The sequence below is a fragment of the Galeopterus variegatus genome, unplaced genomic scaffold, assembly GCF_000696425.1.
Source record: "Galeopterus variegatus unplaced genomic scaffold, G_variegatus-3.0.2 Scaffold28, whole genome shotgun sequence".
In the NCBI taxonomy this organism is placed as follows: Eukaryota; Metazoa; Chordata; class Mammalia; order Dermoptera; family Cynocephalidae; genus Galeopterus; species Galeopterus variegatus.
The window spans coordinates 717,742-737,369 of NW_007726139.1; the positions used below are offsets into that span (position 1 = coordinate 717,742).

General features: G+C 39.3%; 1 protein-coding gene across 1 annotated transcript in view; it reads right to left on the reverse strand.

Annotated features, from left to right (window-relative positions):
* RSPO2 (R-spondin 2) overlaps positions 1-19,376 on the reverse strand; it is a 158,099-nt gene extending 138,723 nt beyond the window's left edge. The window contains exon 1 of the mRNA XM_008569722.1: positions 19,114-19,376. Coding sequence (XP_008567944.1) covers positions 19,114-19,207 — 94 coding nt within the window. The 5' untranslated portion in view covers positions 19,208-19,376. The remainder of the gene's footprint in view (positions 1-19,113) is intronic.
* Positions 19,377-19,628: the final 252 nt, after the last annotated feature.

The following is a 19,628-nucleotide window of genomic DNA, read 5'->3' on the forward strand; positions in this document are numbered from 1 at the left end:
ATGGGCCATAATAATCATATACAGTGTATATTGACAAAATAAAAATTTAACAAAAAAAGAATAAAAAATTGAAGTAAAAAAAAAAAAAAGAAATTAAAAAGGACACAAAAAGATGGAAAGACATTCCATGCTCTTGGACTGGAAAAATTAACACTAAAAATGTTCACATTACCCGAAGCAATCTACAAACTCAATGTAATCCCCATCAAAATACCAATGACATTCTTCACAAAAACTGAAAAAACAATTCTAACATTCATATGGAACAAAAGACCCCAAATAGCCAAAGAAATCCTGAGCAAAAAAAATTAGGCTAGAGGCATTATACTACCTGACCTCAAATTATACTATAAAGCTATAGTGACCAAAACAGCATGGTACTGGCATAAAAACAGACACTCAGACCAATGGAACAGAACAGAAAACCCAGAAATCGACTACATACTTACAACCAATTGCTCTTCAAAGACACCAAGAACTTACACAAGGGGGAAAAAAACTATCTCTTCAATAAACAGTCCTGGAAAAACTGGATATCTATGTGTACAAGAATGAAACTAGATCCCTATCTCTCAACATATACAAAAATCAAATCAAAATGGATTAAAGTTTTAAATGTAAGAACTGAAGCTATAAAACTTTTAGAAGAAGACACAAGGGAACTGCTCCACAACATAAACCTAGGCAAAGATTTTATGAATAAGATCTCGAAAGGACAGGCAGCAAAAGCAGAAAAAATCAAATGGGATTTTAACAAACTAAAAATCTTCTGTACAGCAAAGGAAACAATCAACAGAGGGAAAAGATAATTAACAGAATGACAGAAAATACTTGCAAACAATGCATCCAAAAAGGGGCTAATCTCCAGAATCTATAAGGAACTCAAACAACTCAATAGTAAAAATGCAAATAATCCATTTTAAAAATGGGCAAATGAGCTGAATAGACATTTCTGAAAAGAAGACACACAGATGCCTAACAGGCATATGAAAAACTACTCAACATCACTAATCAGGAAAATGCAAATCAAAACCACATTGAAATATATCTTACCCCTGTTAAACTGGCTACTATAAAAAAATGGAATAACAAATGTTGTTGAGGATGTGGAGAAACGGGAACACATATATTGTTGGTGGGATTGTAAATTTGTACAGCTATAGTGGAAAACAGTATGGAGACTTCTCAAACAACTACAGCTAGAACTACCACACAATTCAGCAATCCCGCTACTGGGTATATACCCAAAGGAATGGAAAGCATCATGTCAAAGGGATACCTGCACTCCCATGTTTATCACGGCTCTGTTTACAATTGCCAAGATATGGAACCAACCTAAATGTTAATCGACAGATCACTGGATGAAGACAATGTGATACACATACATAATGGAATACTACTCAGCCGTAAAAAAGAATGAAATTCTGCCATTCACAACATGGATGAGCTTGTAGAAAATTATGTTAAGAGAAATAAGCCAGGCACAGAAAAAGAAATACTGTGTGTTCCCACTCATGTGTGGGAGCTAAAAAAGAGAAAACAAATAAATAATAATACATTGAACTACTAAAAGGAGAGAGAACTGTGGCTAGCCACTACAGGCAGCAAAGGGGAGGGGGGAGGGGATAGTGAGAGGTTAAGACACAACATTACAGCTAGATAAGAAAAGTAATTGTAGTGGTGTGTAGTCCACCCAGGAATCTATAATTAACAATGATTTACTGCATGTTACCAAAGGACTAGAAGAGAGGAGATCGAATGTGCACATCACAAAGAAATGATTAAGTTTTGCAATGATGAATATGCTAATACCCCAAACAGATCATCACACATTGTATACATGTATTGAAATATAACTCTGTACCCTATAAATATGTACAATCAATGTTTCAATAATTTTTTTTTTAATTAGGACTTATATTTATTTTTAAAACTGCATTTAGGGACTGGCTGTTCAGCTCGGTTAGAGCACAGTGTTATAACACAAGGTCAAGGGTTCAGATCTCAGGATCAGCCAGCTGCCAAAAAGCAAAAACAAACAAGCAAACAAAAAACCTGCGTTTAGGGTTTTGTTTTTGTTTTTTTTTTTAATCAACTCCTTTTACAAACACAATATAAAGTCTTCACCACTTACTTCCAAGACAAAACACCTAAATGTCTCAATGATGCAAGGGGTTTATTACCAAAATAAGTTCCAAAAACCAAATAAAAAGCAGGGAGGGGGGGTGAATAAAAGGACATGAACTACTGGCCCTAATAGGTAATTATAGCTCATTTGTTTACTTAAAATACTATACAGGTTGAAGAGAAAAAAAAATTATTCTCAAGAATCTTTCTTTAGTAAAAGAAGCTATGTGCATTCCTAGTTCTATCCTGGCTTGCAATTCAGTCAGTTCACAATACTTTTTTATTTTTATTTATTTATTTATTTATTTTTTGTCTTTTTCCGTGTCTGGCAATGGATCGCAACCCTCAGTGTCGCCCCCGTACCGGACCGGGACCAGCAACGGGATCGCAACCCTTGGTGTTGCCCCCGCGCCTCGCTCAGCCAGTGAGCGGGAACCGGTCTGTATGTGGGATCCGAACCCTCAGTGGGAGCGCCGCCGCGCTTCCCAAGCGGCACACTAGCACTGTGCACCACCGGGCCGGCCCAGTTCACAATACTTTTAGCTCTTAAAACCACTATAAAGGTACTTTACTAGTAAGAAAAGCGCACACCTACAGTATTGTATTTCTCCAGCAACGAGTTTGTTTTTTATGAGCCACATAATAAATGTTTTATATTCATAAGGTCTATGTTCAAATTTTATAACAAGTTTTTATATGTAATCCTCAATAGACATTTGTATGAATTAGATTTTCAACAATGCCAAGTAAAAAAATTAAATGTACATATTACAGGTGTCTTTTCAATGAGTTGTATAAACACTAGGCCAATGGCAACCTGATTAGTAGCAATGAGTTAAGTTTTTAAATGCATAAAGAAACGATTTCTGTAATTAGAAAGAGCCAACTGCAGCTAATAAGCAGGAGGAATGTTAATTTTTAAAAACTTTGCTGTCACTTAACCACTAAAGACATGTAATCTCTAGACCCTTTCTTTATATATCTGCAAGTAAAAGACCGCACAAAAAAAAAAAAAAAAAAAAAAAACAGCCATTGATGGGCTACAAGAGCCAATTCCAAGTGGCCAGCTGCCATTCAGGTCAAGCTTTGAGGAAACTTTAATCCTTCTCAGGTGATGTTACTCGTATTCTACATCATCCAGTTGATCTCCTCAAATATTTTCCTTCCTTGCCTCTTTAAGCCTTCCAGAGAGTGTTTAAGTAGTAAAAAATACTGTTTTCCTACCCAATGAGCCTCAGATTACACCAGGCTGAAGCTACTGTAAGTTCACTTAGTAGCTTCTTTGAAAGTTGTTAACAGAAAACATTTATCAGAAGAGGTCTAACAGAATTCAGGTTTCCAGGTTTCCATTTCATTCCTGTTAGCAGAAGCCAAAAAAGTCTCTTTTGATGTCATTCTACCACTACTGTTTCAGTAGTGCATAAACTGTTGCAAGACTTCACGTCCTCCATCTGACAGGAGAGGTTTGACACAAATCAAAGCATTTTATTCATTCGTAGTGAAGTCAACCCACTGTCCAGCCAAACACTATCAAGTCCTTATTCCGAAAATCAGCAATTAAAGGGGGAGGGATTAAGCTTATTGCTTGCTTTTCCTTTAAGAACTGTTCTTCATAGTAACAAAATATTTATATTTGAAAAGAAACCATTTTTTAATAGAATACCAACTAATAAATGTAGAAAGAATAAGAAAATTAGAAAAAAAAATCACTATTTTGCAATCCCTAATGAAACTGATGATTCACACAAAGAAATCATCAATAGAGGAAACCATCAGATGAAAGGTGAATCATCAGATGAAACAGGAACCTTAAAATGGAACGATCAGGCTGGTACCTCATGAACCCACTGGTTTATCTTAGCATCATTAAGAACAGCACCAGACACTGCGTGCTTCCTGATGTGATGTACGGGTAAGGAAATTCATTCTGTCCTTTCCAGCCATCAAGATTTTTTCATAACCAGTCAGCCGACATCTTAAATGTCCTGTTCAACTCCATATTAGTGCATTAGCTGTGAAGTGATCCAGCCAAAGAACTGAACCTGAACCTAATCAAACCTTGAAGAACTTCCAGTTTACGGAAAATATGGAGGATAGAGAACAAATAAAATGAACCCTGATAGGGAAAATATAGAAAAATGATAAGGGCCCCTCAGATGTTCAGAATCTTTCCCAGTTTTTGATGTAAATATGCATGTGTGCCCAGGCGTTCCTTGGTTATTATCTAATGTAGTGGCCTATGTGCGCCCAGGTGTCCTGGGTTATCGGACTTAAGTATAAAGGACAAGCAGCTCTGACCCACAGTGCCCCCACCCCTGGGATGCCCCCAGGGGGACCATGGGGAAGCCACCACTGCTGCTGGAGACTGTTGCTGCCAGTGCCTCTGAGATGTCCCAAAAGGCCACCGCTGCTGCTGCTACTGCTGAGGACTCAGCTCATGTCATCTGCCAATGGCTCCTGGGATCTTTCCCAATTACCTAATGTGGACCTGTGTGTGAGGGGTCTATAACCCAGCCTGGCATGTGAGGGGTCTGGTGACCCAGTCTGTACAATGGGTTTGAAGGGTCTGAGCCCTAGCCCTGACAATACAAATGGAAACTTAGTATAACTAAAATAATGAAATGTTTTGGCTTTAGGTATGAATTGCCTCAGCTATACAATTGGTGTAGTTACTTAGCAAGACAATTGGCTACATCGGCAGAAGTCCGACAATAACCCCAACCAGACAATTAGTATAGCAACGGCCCTAACCAAACAACCCCACAAAAGAGTAAATGGAAAAATCCAGGTTAGACATTCTGCAGAAAACTGACCTGGTTTTTTCAATAAGTCAATGGCACAGAAAAATGGGTGGGAAAGAAGTATTGCTCTAGCATCAAAGGAACTTGAGGGACATACCAACCAAGTGCAGTGAGTCGGTGTTATCTGAATGCTGATTCATACATACTGGCTCAATAAAGACATCTGAGGCAAGTGCGGAAATCCATCACATGCTGATTATTAAGAGATGATACCAAGGAATAACTAATTTTGTTAGGTATGTTAATAAATTGTAGTTTGGCAAGAAAGTGTCTACATCTATAATAAATGCATTCAGAAATATGTATGGTGAGATATAATATCTGGAATTTGCATTATAACATTTCAACCATTAAAAAGTAAAACAGAAGATAAAGGATATTTGATAAAGCGAGTATAGCAAAATCTCATTATTTGTTCAGTCTGGGTGATGAGTATGTGAGGATTCATTTTGCTACTCTTTGTATGTTTGAAAATTTTCACAATAGCTTTAAAAAGTGTTCTTACTAGTCCTTAATATATATAGCACACAAGTGTAAACACACCAAGCCCCTCAGCAATGCCAATATTACGAACTACTCAGAATCAGAGGGGACCAGTTGAAGACACCTCTAACACCAGAGGCCATATACAGTAGACAACAGTGACATTGCAGTAATGCTCCATAAAGGATGCTAACAGCTCTCGGCAGTCAGTTAACTTCAACAGAAAACAGCTAAACCAAATGTTCAGCTTCAGCTGAAAGAGATGAATAGCAAAAGGCCAATTTGATACACAGACTTACATATAAAAAAGTAATAAAAAGTAATAAACACACTCAGGTGACTCTGTATTCATGCAGTTTCATAGAACTTCAGGGGCAGAAAGGAAAGAGGTCACTTACTCCAAATACTATGCACTCTTAAACCATGCCTAAAGCATCACACCGCCAGGGCCACTGTGTGTACAAGTCCAGGGGGTGCCATTAGTATCATTCTTGTTTTATGTGCAGCACAGTCTGTGTGGCTATGTGCAGTGGTCCTCTCTCTACTAATTGTTCCACTTCGACTATTACTTTTACTACTAATTATTAGTAATAACCCCATAATTAACAATAGTAATAATACTTATTCCACAAGGTTTTGGAAAAATGAAATGAGGATTTAAAAGCCTACAGGGTCTGATTCAAGTTAATATTTTTTATGGGTTGCATTGTGTATTCCAAAAAGATGTGTTGAAGTACTAACCCCCAGTATCTGTGAATGTAACCTTATTTGGAAATAGGGCCTTTGCAAATATAAGCTAGTAAATGTTAGGTCATTAAGATGGGCCTATAATCCAATATACTGGTATTCTTTTAAGAGAAGAGAGACAAACAGAGGGAAGAGAGCCACGTGAAGACAGAGGCAGAGATTGGAGCTATGTTGCCACAAGCCAAGGAACACCTGAGGCTACCAGAAGCTGGAAGAGACAAAGAAGGTTCTCCCCCTAGAGTCTCAGAGAGCATAAACTTGCAGACATCCTGATTTTGGACTTCTGGTCTCCAGAACGGTGAGAAAATAAATTATCGTTGTTTTAAGCCACTCAGTTTGTAGCACTTTGTTACAGCAGCCCTAGGAAACTAATACAGTGATATAATGTGTGCTGCCAATGCACTTCTGAAAGTAATGACATCCAGAATAGAGCATAAGATTGGTGTGAGCTGGGGGCCTTCATCTGTTTTATTCTTGAATCCTGGTAAATATTTCTCCTAATGCAGCCATTTTTTTTTTTTTTTTTGCAACTATATTACATCATAACCTCAGAGTAAGTCAGAAATCCATGAAAACCCTTTATCTCCAACACCCTATTCTTCCATAGCTGGTTCTTCAATCTTAAACAGTAAATGCTACATTCTGGTTAAGATTTCATTCATAAATTCATCCTGCCATCCCCGGCCATCAAGATCTTTCTGTAACCAGTCATCCAACATTTTAAGTGTCCTGTTCAACTTCATATAATGCAAGAGTATGTCTGACATGCCATCTGTCTTCAACTAAATCACTGAGAAAATATTGTTCCAAAAAGGTTGAAGACAGGGCCCTTCACTACACCAGAGGATTCCCTCAAAGTAAACATCAATCCATTATGACTCTCTGCCAAATGTAACTCAAGTAAGTAACATAAGATAATATACCTGCATTTCTCTGCCTTGTCCAAGAGGATTTTAAGCTTATTATACTTTCATAGGTGCCAGGTATTATCATTAGTGAATTGTCAAATACTTCTTTATCTCCTAGTCTAGTAACCCCATTATGGAAAACAAAATATTTGTATGACATGACCCATGCTGATTAAAATTATAGTGAAATCTCAAACTTTCTTATAATGAAACATTCTACAAATTGACATTGTGGCCATGTAAGAATTGAGAAATATGCCATTTTTTTTTTTAGAAATCCAGACCAAACTTCAACATCTATAGTATTATTTGTTACTGGAGTTTAGAATGATGGTGCAGAGGCATATGTTGCAGAATGTTTTTTTTTCCTGGCAGCTAGCCAGTACAGAGATCAAACCCTCAACTTTGGTGTTACCACCATCATGCTCTAACTGAGCTAACTGGCCAGCCCTAATGTAGAATCTAAAGAAGCAATTTTGTTTAGTGTCCTCTATTTAGGAAGGCAAGAGTCTTGTAATTTGAGTTCAAATAGTTGCCAACAAAAATGTATATTTAAGTACCTCTTAGATGCCACGTGCATTACAGATGTTTGCATTGTGGCTCTCACAGTGTGTATGGTCCTTTAAGTCCTCTACACTCAATGCAGTCACCTGCTTTACAACACTCTCAAGAGATGCTCTCCTTTGTTGGGAAAAGGCAGTTTCCAAAGTCAAAAGTTTAGAGCATCAAGAAAGGGTCTTTTCCACTAATGGATAGTTTTCTTAAAACAAACCTTAATCTTCTTCTTTATGAAATACCTTCTTTTGGCCTTAATCCCAAAAAGTAGAATTAATCATATCCTTTATACCACAGACCAGCCTCAAATTTTTGAAAGAGTGATATTGTTCCTGCTATTTCTTTCTTTTCCTAGGCCCATCCTCTCCCATTTCTTCAAATCTTTCTAAATTCAACAAAAAGATGACTGCTTGATGTACAGAAACTTGACAAAGCCTTTAGAACAGTTACTATTCATTCAAATCACTTTCCAATCAAAATCATGTTGAGATCACCCATAGTAGATACAGAGAACTAATTCTCTTTACTTCACAAGGAAATAATTAAATTACACTAAATTCATAATTTTGGACAATCCATCTTCAAGTGATAGTTTTCAAGCTCTAGATCAGGTTTCAGGAAATCATTTAAAGGAAAGGACAAAGATGATCTTTCATAATTGACAGGATTCAATCAAGAATCCCGTCAGCCCCTGCATGACTTATTGACTGACCACCAGGAGTAACTGGTGACTTCCCTAACTCCACAACAAACTAACCTCAACCCACTAATAGTGCTTCTGGGAACCACTGCTGTTCACACAGACACCATTGGTTTTTCAAATTACTTAGTCTCCTAACCCTAGCAAAGTTTCTCTACCATTCTAAGCAGGGTGGAGGAGGGTGGCCACAGATATTTTTCATTGATGGAAGAAATGTTATAGATAGGACAGCTCTGATTTCTTTCAAATCATTAGACAGATATCAAGATCCTTGCATAAACAGAAAAAATTTAACCCAGTCTTCTCCTTCCTTTCACCCAGCCTACAGCTGTTCTCTACCACTTTCTCATACCTACTTAAAAGGGCCCAGAACTAATACCCTCAAAATTCTCTATAAACCTGACCTTTAAGCAGACACATACACACCCAAAGAAAGTGATCCTGTAAAACATCAAGAAGGAAGTATCAAAAATTAGCATTAATTTTAACAAAGTGTTCTTCTACAAGGACTACTCAGAAGATATGACAAGTCAAAGACCAAGGTTGCCTTGACTTAATATCTACTTAGGTGTGGTAACCTGGGAGCTCCAGGAGCAATGCTTCCCAACCCACTAGGCCATCAAAGGTTGCTCATTCAGTGCAGAGTCTTCAAAGACCACCACCAACAGTGGAAGAACTGGAAACAAGTACCGTAGTTACCCTGAAGGGTTATATGTTGGGGGTTGGGCATAAACTATGCTGTCTGATCACAGGATATTAACCCCACTATAATGCAACTTAAATTCTTGGAGAGAGCATAGCAGGTTTGCCATCTGAACAAACGGGAAAAGCAAAGCCGGTCTTCAAAGACTTGGAAAAAAGAAGAGTGAGTGATTAAATGTTCAGGTTAATGATGACACAACACAAATCCCTCAATGTTAAGAGCCAGCTTTTGATTAGGGAAAGAGGCATTAGAACACAGCATGTGAGGTGAATAACAATGAGGTGCCAGAGAACTTTTAAACCCTAAATCAGACTTTATTACACAAGGGGGAAAGGGAAATTTTTTTCAAAATTAATCTTTATACTTTCAAAATCAGATCACACAATTTTCACCATTCTCAAAGGGCTAAAATATGACAGATCCATTGAAAGAAATGAGTCTCTCCACAAAGATTAAAGGATTTGGCAAGCAATTGGGAAGTATTAATTTGGAGCCATCTGGAAAACTCCAAACTTCACCAGTTGCTTAAATTTTTAGGCATGCACTTTATGAAAAACAATTTTAAAAAACTGATATTTTCCAAAGTGTCCGTAGAAGCTGGGAACAACCTGCAGGTTAATGAAATCTCTATCTTTAATATCTGTCTCACCAATATTAAAACTGTGAGGCTGGTTAAGTTTGCCTTTTGGGGAGGTCTTGACAAAGGGAGGTTAGGAACCAAAACCAGAAATGCTCACAGTTAGGACTGGAAGCTGTATTTTGTTCCTTTTTTTCCTCTGTGTGAGGACATCACGATGATCACAGTATCGATGGAGAGAGCACGGCAGGTTTGCCACCTGCACCAAGGGGCAGAGCAGAGTAAGCACAAATCCTACAGAACTTCAGAGAACAAAGCACAAGGAAAAGAATGTGAAGTGTGCCCTCTGTCGGCCCGTGCGCTTTAATTGCTGAGGTGGTTGGTTGGCAAGCTGTATCCAGCAGCAGGTGAGAAACCAAGGCCATCTCGCTACAAAACTTCTCCACTGTGCTGACACAGAAGCAAGGATCTAGCAGAAGCCCCTTGGCCAGAACTGAAGAGCACCAGGCTCTGGTTCTGACCATCTGTGAACGGGCGGCATTTTGCTTCAGGTCCCATGGAGGCCAGTACTGCACATCATTAGCTGGAAAATTACAACAGCCAGTTCTAAAACTATACATTAACTGTTTTATTAATGAAATAAAAATTAGGTGATAGGAGAAGTTTTAACAAAACCCCTTTTACTGTGTATTTATTTTGTACTTTTTATAAACTCTTCAGGGGGATGGAGAGAATTTAACAACTACTGTCTTTGAGTAAGAGATTACTGGCCATTAATTATTTGCTGAAATAAATCTTGAGATAGTACTTCCAGTGCCACCTCATGTTGTTAAATACACACATGGCGAGTGGCTGAAAAGCCACACAATAAACTTTTAGAAAACGGGTATCTATATCAATTTGAAGCAGCCATTTGGCATCAAGCTAATGAAGGTGGTCTGCCTCCTATTTCTTCAGCGAATGCTTCTTAACCTGCTGAAGGAAAGAGATGAACCCTGGACCACTTTGAACTTTAGCAAAAGCTCTAAGTCTTCTCCCTGCACCCCCCCCAAAATGGAAAAGATTTTACTTCTAATTTCAGGAGGCTTACAAAAACCCTTGCCCTCTGGACCCCACATTAAGAAAACCTGCTCAGAAGAAATGTGTTAAGCAGGCTAACCTCTACTTTATAAGTGTTCCTAATATCCTTCAGCAGGTGATGAAAATCGAAAGGTTAAGTAAATTATAAAGGTTTTCCCCAAACAACTAGGAAAGAGGAAAGGCTACCTATAATTAGTTTCCCTACCTTTTACAGTAAATATAAAAAATAATATTTAACAGCTTTTCTCTAACCTTTTCTAGTTATTCTGAGTGTATTGTGATATGTATGTGTACACATAAAATGCATAAATACACACAACTGCAAACATATGTATATAGATACAAACACATGCATAAGCGTGTGCATGTGTGCACTTGTTCTGGCTATTGGAGTACCAGAAATTAAAGATGTTCCTATAATTCATATACAAGAATTATGATCAAAAATTTCACCAATCCAAGTATGTGAACTTTTACTAAAACATACTTATAGCCCTACCCCTTAGGTACAGCTCCCCCTCAGCCTTCAGTTATTTAATCAGTTGCCTTATTAGCATAATTATTTCTTGCAGGAAGTTCTGAGGCTTAATAGAAGTCTGTGGTCTGAAGAACTTTTGAATGGGTTCAAAGGTGATTTTTTCTAAAATGAACATTTATGTTGAAAGCGTACTGCATACAGGAAAAGCCAGTGAATTCGATAGAGTTGATTCTAGTTTTAGCTCTCTCCCACTTAACTGTTTTAAAATCACTGATCATTTCCATAAGCAGCTCACCTTCCTCATAAGTCAAACAGGTCCTGGCTCTTTCAAAGGGCAATGAAAGCTCAGTGTTCTCCTGGAAGGCACTACACACAGAAAACTATGTAGTCTCTTCACACCTACAGAAGTACTTGTCCTAAAATACACACATACATCTATGTCTCTCATAGGTATATCCACATAGCTATATTTATTATAAAGTCATAAACATAAAAATAACTTGTATTAATTTTTCTTCTTGCACTAACTTATCTAAGTTATTAATATGACTGCCTTTTAAGAAGGTAAATGGGCTTTCTTTTATTTGCCCATAAGAATGAATCATCATTTAGGGGAAAAGTGTTTGGAGAAGAAAAATCCCTTATTGCCCCTTTCTCTAAAAGAAATGTTCTTAAAAATATAGGTTATCCCCACCCCCAGAGTTTTCCTACTCTATCCCCACATCACCTGTCACTTGAGATACTCTATCATTCAAATAACAACAGGCACTAGTATACTCTGAAATTCTGAAATTATCAGAAGAGACTCTGAACGAGTACTGGGCTAAGGATGCTTTTATACTTCAGTGGTTTTCATTTTTTTTCAACTATTAAGAAGAATAGCAAATAATGAGATTGCATTTATTATTTAATCATTCTTTCAAACTCAAACTGTCTGCAAAGAACTTCAAATTTTAAAAAAATTCTAGTCAACTCACCAAAATTATTTTAAGGGCAAACAACAAAATCTCATATTCCATGACTTTTTGTCCAACTACATCTTGTGGAAGCAGCACTCTGTTAGGCCTAGTTTGAGAAGTACAATGAAGAACATGCCATAGTTCTGTCCTAGACAAGCTTAAAATGTGGTCATGAGATATGTGGCAAAATAATCATGATAAAGGTGAAAACAAGAGTCCTTTAAGAGTAGCACAAAAAAACTACAAAACAAAACAACTACAAGGGAATAATTGATTTTCGCTTTAGAAGGGAAGGCAGAAAATTCCAGGAAGGCTTCATAGAAGCAGTGACATTTTCTCTGGGCACCACCACCACACGCTCAACAACACAAAAGCATGAACACACATGCTGTGCCTGGAAATGAAGTGATCTGGTAAAGCTTAAGCATATAGTGTTTTCAGGGTGGTGGCAGGTTGGAAACAGGCAGTGGTCAGATGGTGGGGAACCTTGACTGCCACGTGAAAGAGGCTGGCATTTATTCTGCAGTCAATATGGGGACCTGGGAGGTCTGGGGTTTGTTAGCAGGGAAGTAACATGGTCAGATCTGTGCCTGAGAAAAATTCAATGGGGCTGCATTGGGGAGGCTGGAGTGAGGACAAACTGGAAGTTGGGAGATGAGGGCCTGAGCTGGGAAGTATCTCTGGGAATGGAAAGGATGGGATACATATAAACAACATTTCTGTGATAGACTCACAATCTGGTATACCTTAAGCTATAATAAACTGATAAAAGAAAAGTCAAAGGCCACAGTGAGGCTCCCAGCCTTGGCACTAGAACCTCCATGAAGAGAAGTTAGAAACACAAGAAGAGGCACACATCTGGGAGAGGGCGTAGAAGAGGGAATGAGTGATCCACTTTGAGTGTGCATGACGTATCTGTTCACATAGCAGTACTTGGGAAACCAGAGGGTAACATAATCTGAAGCTCAAAAATAAAAAAATAATTAAAAAGTCAGGGTTAGAGTTGAAGGACTGTACATGGAAATAACTGTTGAAACAGGATTGGGTAAAATCCCTCAAGGAAAAGAATAAAGGTGAAGAAATACTAGTCTACACCTACTCTGAATAAGGGGACTGAAGAAGAGAAATGCATGGAAGGTAAGAGACAAAACTAGAGCGTGGTGTCACTAGAGTGTGGTGCTACGAAAGAGACTTTCTTTGGAAAAGGGAGATAAGACGTCTGCAGGGGAACAAGTAGCAGAGGACTGGAACTGTGTTGTTGGAGCTGGCAATGAGGAGGGGATATAGCACCGGACACCACTAAGAAACCACTTTCAGAAATCTCTGCACCTTCCCCTCGATTTTGCTGTGAACCTAAAACTGTTCTAAAAACAAGTCTTATTTAAAAAAAGTAAAGAAAAGAAAACCTTTTCAGTAAAAGGATAGAGGTAGAAACCAAATCATAACAGATTGAAGGATGAATGAAACAGAATTATCAACCAAGACGGTGGGGGGGGGGGAAGTGGACAAAATTGAGAAGAATTGTGAGGGAGGAAATTAAGAATTTTAGAATTAGAGGGAGAGCAGCATGTTTGGAAAGAGAGTGACTGATACAGAGAGGTCCTAGAGGAGAGAAGAGAAGGTGGAAGGTGGGCCTTGGAAAGTAAAGTCACTCTCTCCTTACTCATTCTTACTCTCCCCTCCCACCCCCACCCTTGCATCCTGTGTAAGGAGAGACTGGGAAAAAAATAATTGAAAATCCTTTTTACTTCTGAAAACTTAATCCTCCATAATTATGCCATCCCCCTGTTGCCCTGTACACACACACACACACACACACACACACACCCATGTATACCCTTATGTATACACACCTTCCCTATTTTATAAATATATATAATTACATACATTATATATTGCACTTTAGTACTAATTAGCCCCTTCCATGTAAATTTTCATATTTTCAACTGGAATGAACAACTATGAACATGGAACACTGTCTTCAGCTTGTGATCAATCCTTGATTGCTGCAGCTAATGAGGGGAGGGAAATAATAAACCTTATGACATCTTAAATACAGAAAATTTTTTAAAATTTTCATCCCAATGCGAACTGTTCTACTGAAGGGAGGTGGTAATCAAGCATTATATCAAAAGATTAATCTGTCATCTATTTCCTGTACTTGCGATAGATAAGTGTACTTATTTCCAGAAAAGAAAAAAAAAAGTGGCTTGAAGGCAGTCAGTCGGAAGGAAAGAAGTAGAAAGTAGTCTGGATAATCCATAAACTGGCCAGTCTCTGAATAAATCAAGAGGAGGTTTTGCATTAAGGAATTAGAAGTGTCATTTCCAACTTGTGATTTCTACAAATATTGGATTCTACTCAAGCTGGATTTTAAAAGCAGATAAAGAAAGCCAGAATTAAATGGAAGCCTGGAAGAACGTCACCTATTCTGAATTACTTCCAAGTTTCAGTGGCAAAATAAGATATTGGTTTGAGCATAGCAACTTCCTGACCTCTCTGCGCTGGTAACACACTAGCAAGAAAAACCATCCAGTTACGTGCAAGAGAAAGTAGCTGATTAAAAAAGAGCAAAAGAAAGAACATGTCTATGTTACAAAGTTAAACATCACATCAGCTTTTCTGAAATACTTCAGAATTTCAAAAAAAGTATTTAAAAATACTTTGGAATTTAAAAAAAAGTAAGCAAGCATACAAAATGTATTTTGAAGCTTTTTCATTTAGGTGTAGGTTAATGTGTTCCATGTGCCACATTGTATTTTGAAAGAATACCACAAGAAATAAACTATTATTAGAAAGTTCTTGTGAAAAAAAATCTCCAAAGCTCTTCATTAAATTTTTAAAAATACAAGCAAATTTCATAAGGTTTAAGAGAAAATGTTTGGGTTTTTTTCAGCCTTAGTTGCCAGAAACATACCACACTATTTGTGATAAACACCTCATTTTCATGGAAGAAGCCAAATCTAATTTTATGAAAATGGGACATTATGGAGGAAGGAGAAGCTGAGGCTTTACTATGGAAAAGGCTACAGCAGAAAACACTTGTCATACCACACTCCCCCCTGCCAGAAACACGTATTATAAGTTTGGAAGCCTTACTGCTTTTAGAGAGTCTTATCAAGAAGTTTTCATAAACTCCTGGTTAAAATATGACTAAGCATATAAACAGAATGAAGCAGATATAAGATTAAGTCATTACATACCAAGCTTAAGAAATTCCAGGACACCACAATAAAGTTATGATTTGTCTATCTATCTTTCAATAATTCAGCCTAAAACGTGGCTTGCAACCGTCCCCCAAACAGAACTAATCAAATAACTCCATTTACCATATAAATAAGTCATAAAAGGCCTCAAGACAGATATAAACAGGAGCGGTTACAGTAGCTAATAATGACTGTTTGAAAGAGGGTGAGGGGGCCAACAAATCATAATACTGTTAACACACAGACAAAACATGAGTTGTCAATTAGCTTTTCAAAGTGTTGACGTGTCTCCCCTTTACAAAAATATTCATTCTCAGTATTGAGTTTATGCCTAATAAAAAAATTGCATAATAAAAATATTACTGATTAGAATCCAATATTTGCAGAAATCACAAGTTGTATATGAAACTTCTAATTCCTTAATGCAAGACCACCTCTTGATGCATTCAATTACTGAACAAACATAAACACCATTTATGCCTAATTAATAAAAATTATTGCATCTATTAGTGATTATCAAATGCATTTTTATAATTTTGTTTTCAAAATAATGGGAAGAAAATCACATAGGTGACTACTGCTATTTATGATGGTCTCCCCCATACAAAGATTTTTCCAGAAGTAAAGGTCAACATTCTATATTCTCAATCCTCTGACTTTATTTTGAAATAAAACAGAGTTAAATGATATATTTACTCCCTATTTTAGACTGGATGCAATTGATTTTAACTGACTAAATTATCTGATCTCTGCCAAGAATTTTATTTCATTAAGAAAATGATATTATGGAGCATCTGAGATCATAGAGCAGACTAAACATAATGCCAAAGGAGTTCTGAGAATGCTCCACAGTGAAGGTTTGATTATTTGCAGATGGAATATGGAAAAAAAAGAAAAAGAAAAAGGTCCCAGGGGTAAGCCTAACCAATCCTGGTACCACCGCTGCGTACATCATAGCACAAAGCCAAGAAAATAACTGATCTTCAAAGCCACAACACCTTTTTTTTAAAGTACTAATCACTTTTCTTCCTAGAAAGTAATATTTAACTGCCAGTATCCAAAACAAAGGGGAAAAGGTAAATGTTGGTACCACAATGGGCTCTAGCAAGCCAACTGTCACTGCTGACATGATTTGGCTAGTAATCAAGCATGCACCAAGGAACTAATTTAAATCAATCTCCTTTGGGAAAACCAATTGTTTGGTATGCACAACAATTGGTGTAGGATCAATCAGTGGACATGAGATCAATTAAAACCAGCTTAAGTTTGTGAAGAGGGACAATTCACACAACTTGAGTTAGATCTTTATTCATTTCAATACTCTCACAATGCAATCCTTAAGCTTCCCTGCAAAGCAGAAAAGCTACTATCACCCTACACTGTCTAGCCAGCCCTTTAAGTAGTTCCACTTTTAATTAAAAACACAGTACACCCTTTGTTGGCACAGATAGTGTGGTCACTTTTAAGAACCAAAGTTATTTTAACCAGAAACTTGGGATTTGGGAAGGGACATCTGTTAAGAAAGGGAAGGAAAAAAACTGATTTTTTTTTTTTTTTCTTTACGACCTTACCAATTTACATGTACTAGAAAGCATTTGAGTTTTATTAAATCGAAAGGCTGGTTTGGCAGAAGTTACTATCACACACGAATTGGCTTTCTAAATGTCAGAGCTTGGGGATGTGGATAGTAATTGCTACAAGAGATTTTGCTAAAGCAAGCTTTGAAATAAATAGGCTCTGCCTCAAATACCTTAGAAGACATATGCAGAACTTTAATAAGACAGCACTGCAGAGAAAGGCGTGCAGTATCGCTTCTGGCCGCAGGAGTGCTGTAATGCCATTCTCTACCAAACAGCATCTCTGCATTAAGATCTACTAAAACAATGTGCTTGATTCTTCTCCACTTAACCACAATGAGACAGGCAGTGGGGACCAGAAAGCGATCACTGACTTAGTAAGTCATCTAATAAGCAAGAATTGAGCAAAGGATTGTAGCCATTTCTATACTTTGCAAACTTTAAGCACGTTATAGTTTTTTTCAACTAAATAGACTGCAGCTTCGGCTTATAAGAAGGGGAGAAAAACTCTCCAAACACTTTTGACCACAGTGTAATCAAAAATTGCCGGCTCTGCTGAATAATATCTCGGAAGAAAATACTGGGGTGGAGAAAGGAGCCAGTTAAGACGGCAGGGGGGGAGATGGAAAGAGACTTTTCAAAACACATCAATATCAAACTCTCATGGCCTCTGGGAAGAAATTTCTCCCTAGTATTTTTAAGTGGGATAATTTCTGAAAAGCAGCAGCATTTTCTAAATGTTGGGGGTGGGCGAAGAGCGAGCGAGGCGTGGATGTGGGTGACTGCATCCTTCTTACAAGCCGTAGATACACAGCGGCAATCAGAGAACAGTCTACAGAAGTCGCACACCATCAGTCATCTGAAGCTTTGCCCTCGGATGGCCCAACCTCAAGCTCTGCCCATAGGTGAGAACAACCTAAGGACGTCCTAAAAAGCTATCAAAAAGTAAGGCTCCAAAAGCCTTCTCCAAAATCTGGATGCAGGACCAGAGACCAGAGAGTCCATAAAATGAGTTATACACAAATCACCTCACGGGTGGAATGAGACATTTATATCCCGAGGGAGGGGGGAGAGATCAAAATCTACGAATCTTGTCACAGATTCTGACTTCCCAGAAGTCCCAACTGCTGGTTGAACACAGTTCTCACCGGGTGCCTGCGAGGGGCTGCTGCGCCCACATTCTCTGCGCGGGTAATTCAAGGTGCGTATATGTGTGGTGGTGGTGTGGTTTATGTTTAAATCCCCCAGAAGACTTAATTGTGTCTAGCAGCACCTCCTCTAAAATGCAGTTGGATTAGCTGCAGCCCCAGCAGGATTCGGAGACAGAAATATGCGCGCACCAAATCTCCAGGAAAGCTAGTTCTCTCACAGCTCTTCGGAGGGCTTCCACTCGCCTTTCCCGCTGCGCACATAGTGATGGAGAGGGCAGGGGCGGTTAAGAAGCCGCAAGTGAATCTCATCGAGAACAGAAAGCCTTTTCCGAAATAGCTGCTTAAGAGGGAAGCAAATAGAGGAGGCAGAGTTAGGTTTAATTTTTAAAATATCACTCTGCAGGGGAGCATTCCCCCCAGAACACCAGCGCATGAGTTATTGCTCAATTCAGAAAGTTCTCATCTCAGGTTCCAGAAAAAAAAAAAAAAAAAAAAAAGAGAGAGAGAGATCAATTGTTGCCCTTTTCCTGGAAACCTAGGTCCTTGCTCTTGTCTCGGTACCCCTCCTCAGCTCCTAAACACTCCAACACACACTTTGCTAGGCCGTGTCCGAAGAGATCTGGGGCCGGGATTTGGGGCGCACGTGCGTGGGAAAAGTAGGCAAATGAGCAGCAGGGAAGATGTTAGGACAAAAAGAGACAGAAGAACAAGAAAAATGGATGCCCAGATAAGCGTGACCGAAGGAGAGAAGAGTTCAGGAGCGAGGCGTTGCAGCGATCGTGGGTGAAGACCGCACAACTTAGCCCTGGAGCGCCTGCGAGGCGCCCGGCTCACCGGGCTCCAAGCGCGTCTCGCTTCGGCTCACCGAGCCTACTGGGGACAGGAGAAACAGTATTCTGCAGAGCTCCGGGGCCCAGAAACTGGAGAGCAGTGGCCCACAAGAGCTGGGGTGAAGGGCACAGTCCTGCCCATCTGAGCCCCGGGAGCCCGGGCGTGTGTGAGCGCCGCGAATGCCCCACCCACCCGAGGACCCCACGCACCTTCAGCAGAGAAGGACCCACCTCGCTTACTGCGTCTCCATCGGTTGCCTTGGCAGTGGCTATAATCCATACAATTCAGAATGATGAGGGCAAAGGAGAAAAGGCGAAACTGCATCTGGACGGTCGGGCGGGGGAGAGATGCCTCTCAAAGTCTGGGAACTGGAGGGCTCATCCAAGGAGCCGGCGCCGGCCGCGCTGATGCGGAGGACTCACAGGGAGAGTCGCCACTAGCCCTGGGGCCGCGCTGCTCACCTGGGTGCAATCAGCATCTCTCCACCGTGAACCTGAGAGACGAGGAGCGAGAAACAGGGTGGGTAGGGGATGGAGAGAGATCCCCGGGAGGCAGCGGCGCCTTGGCGCATCAGAATTTAAAGAAGGGAGGGAAGGGGGCGGCGAACCCGCTGCCTGGCACGAGCCGCGGAGACGCTTAATCCAGGGCGCGCAGCTGCGGACGATTTGGAGAGGAAGGTGATTACAATCAGTGAATTAGCAACCTCTGCCGAGCTATAGGCTCCGACCCGGGGGAAAGGGCGTTG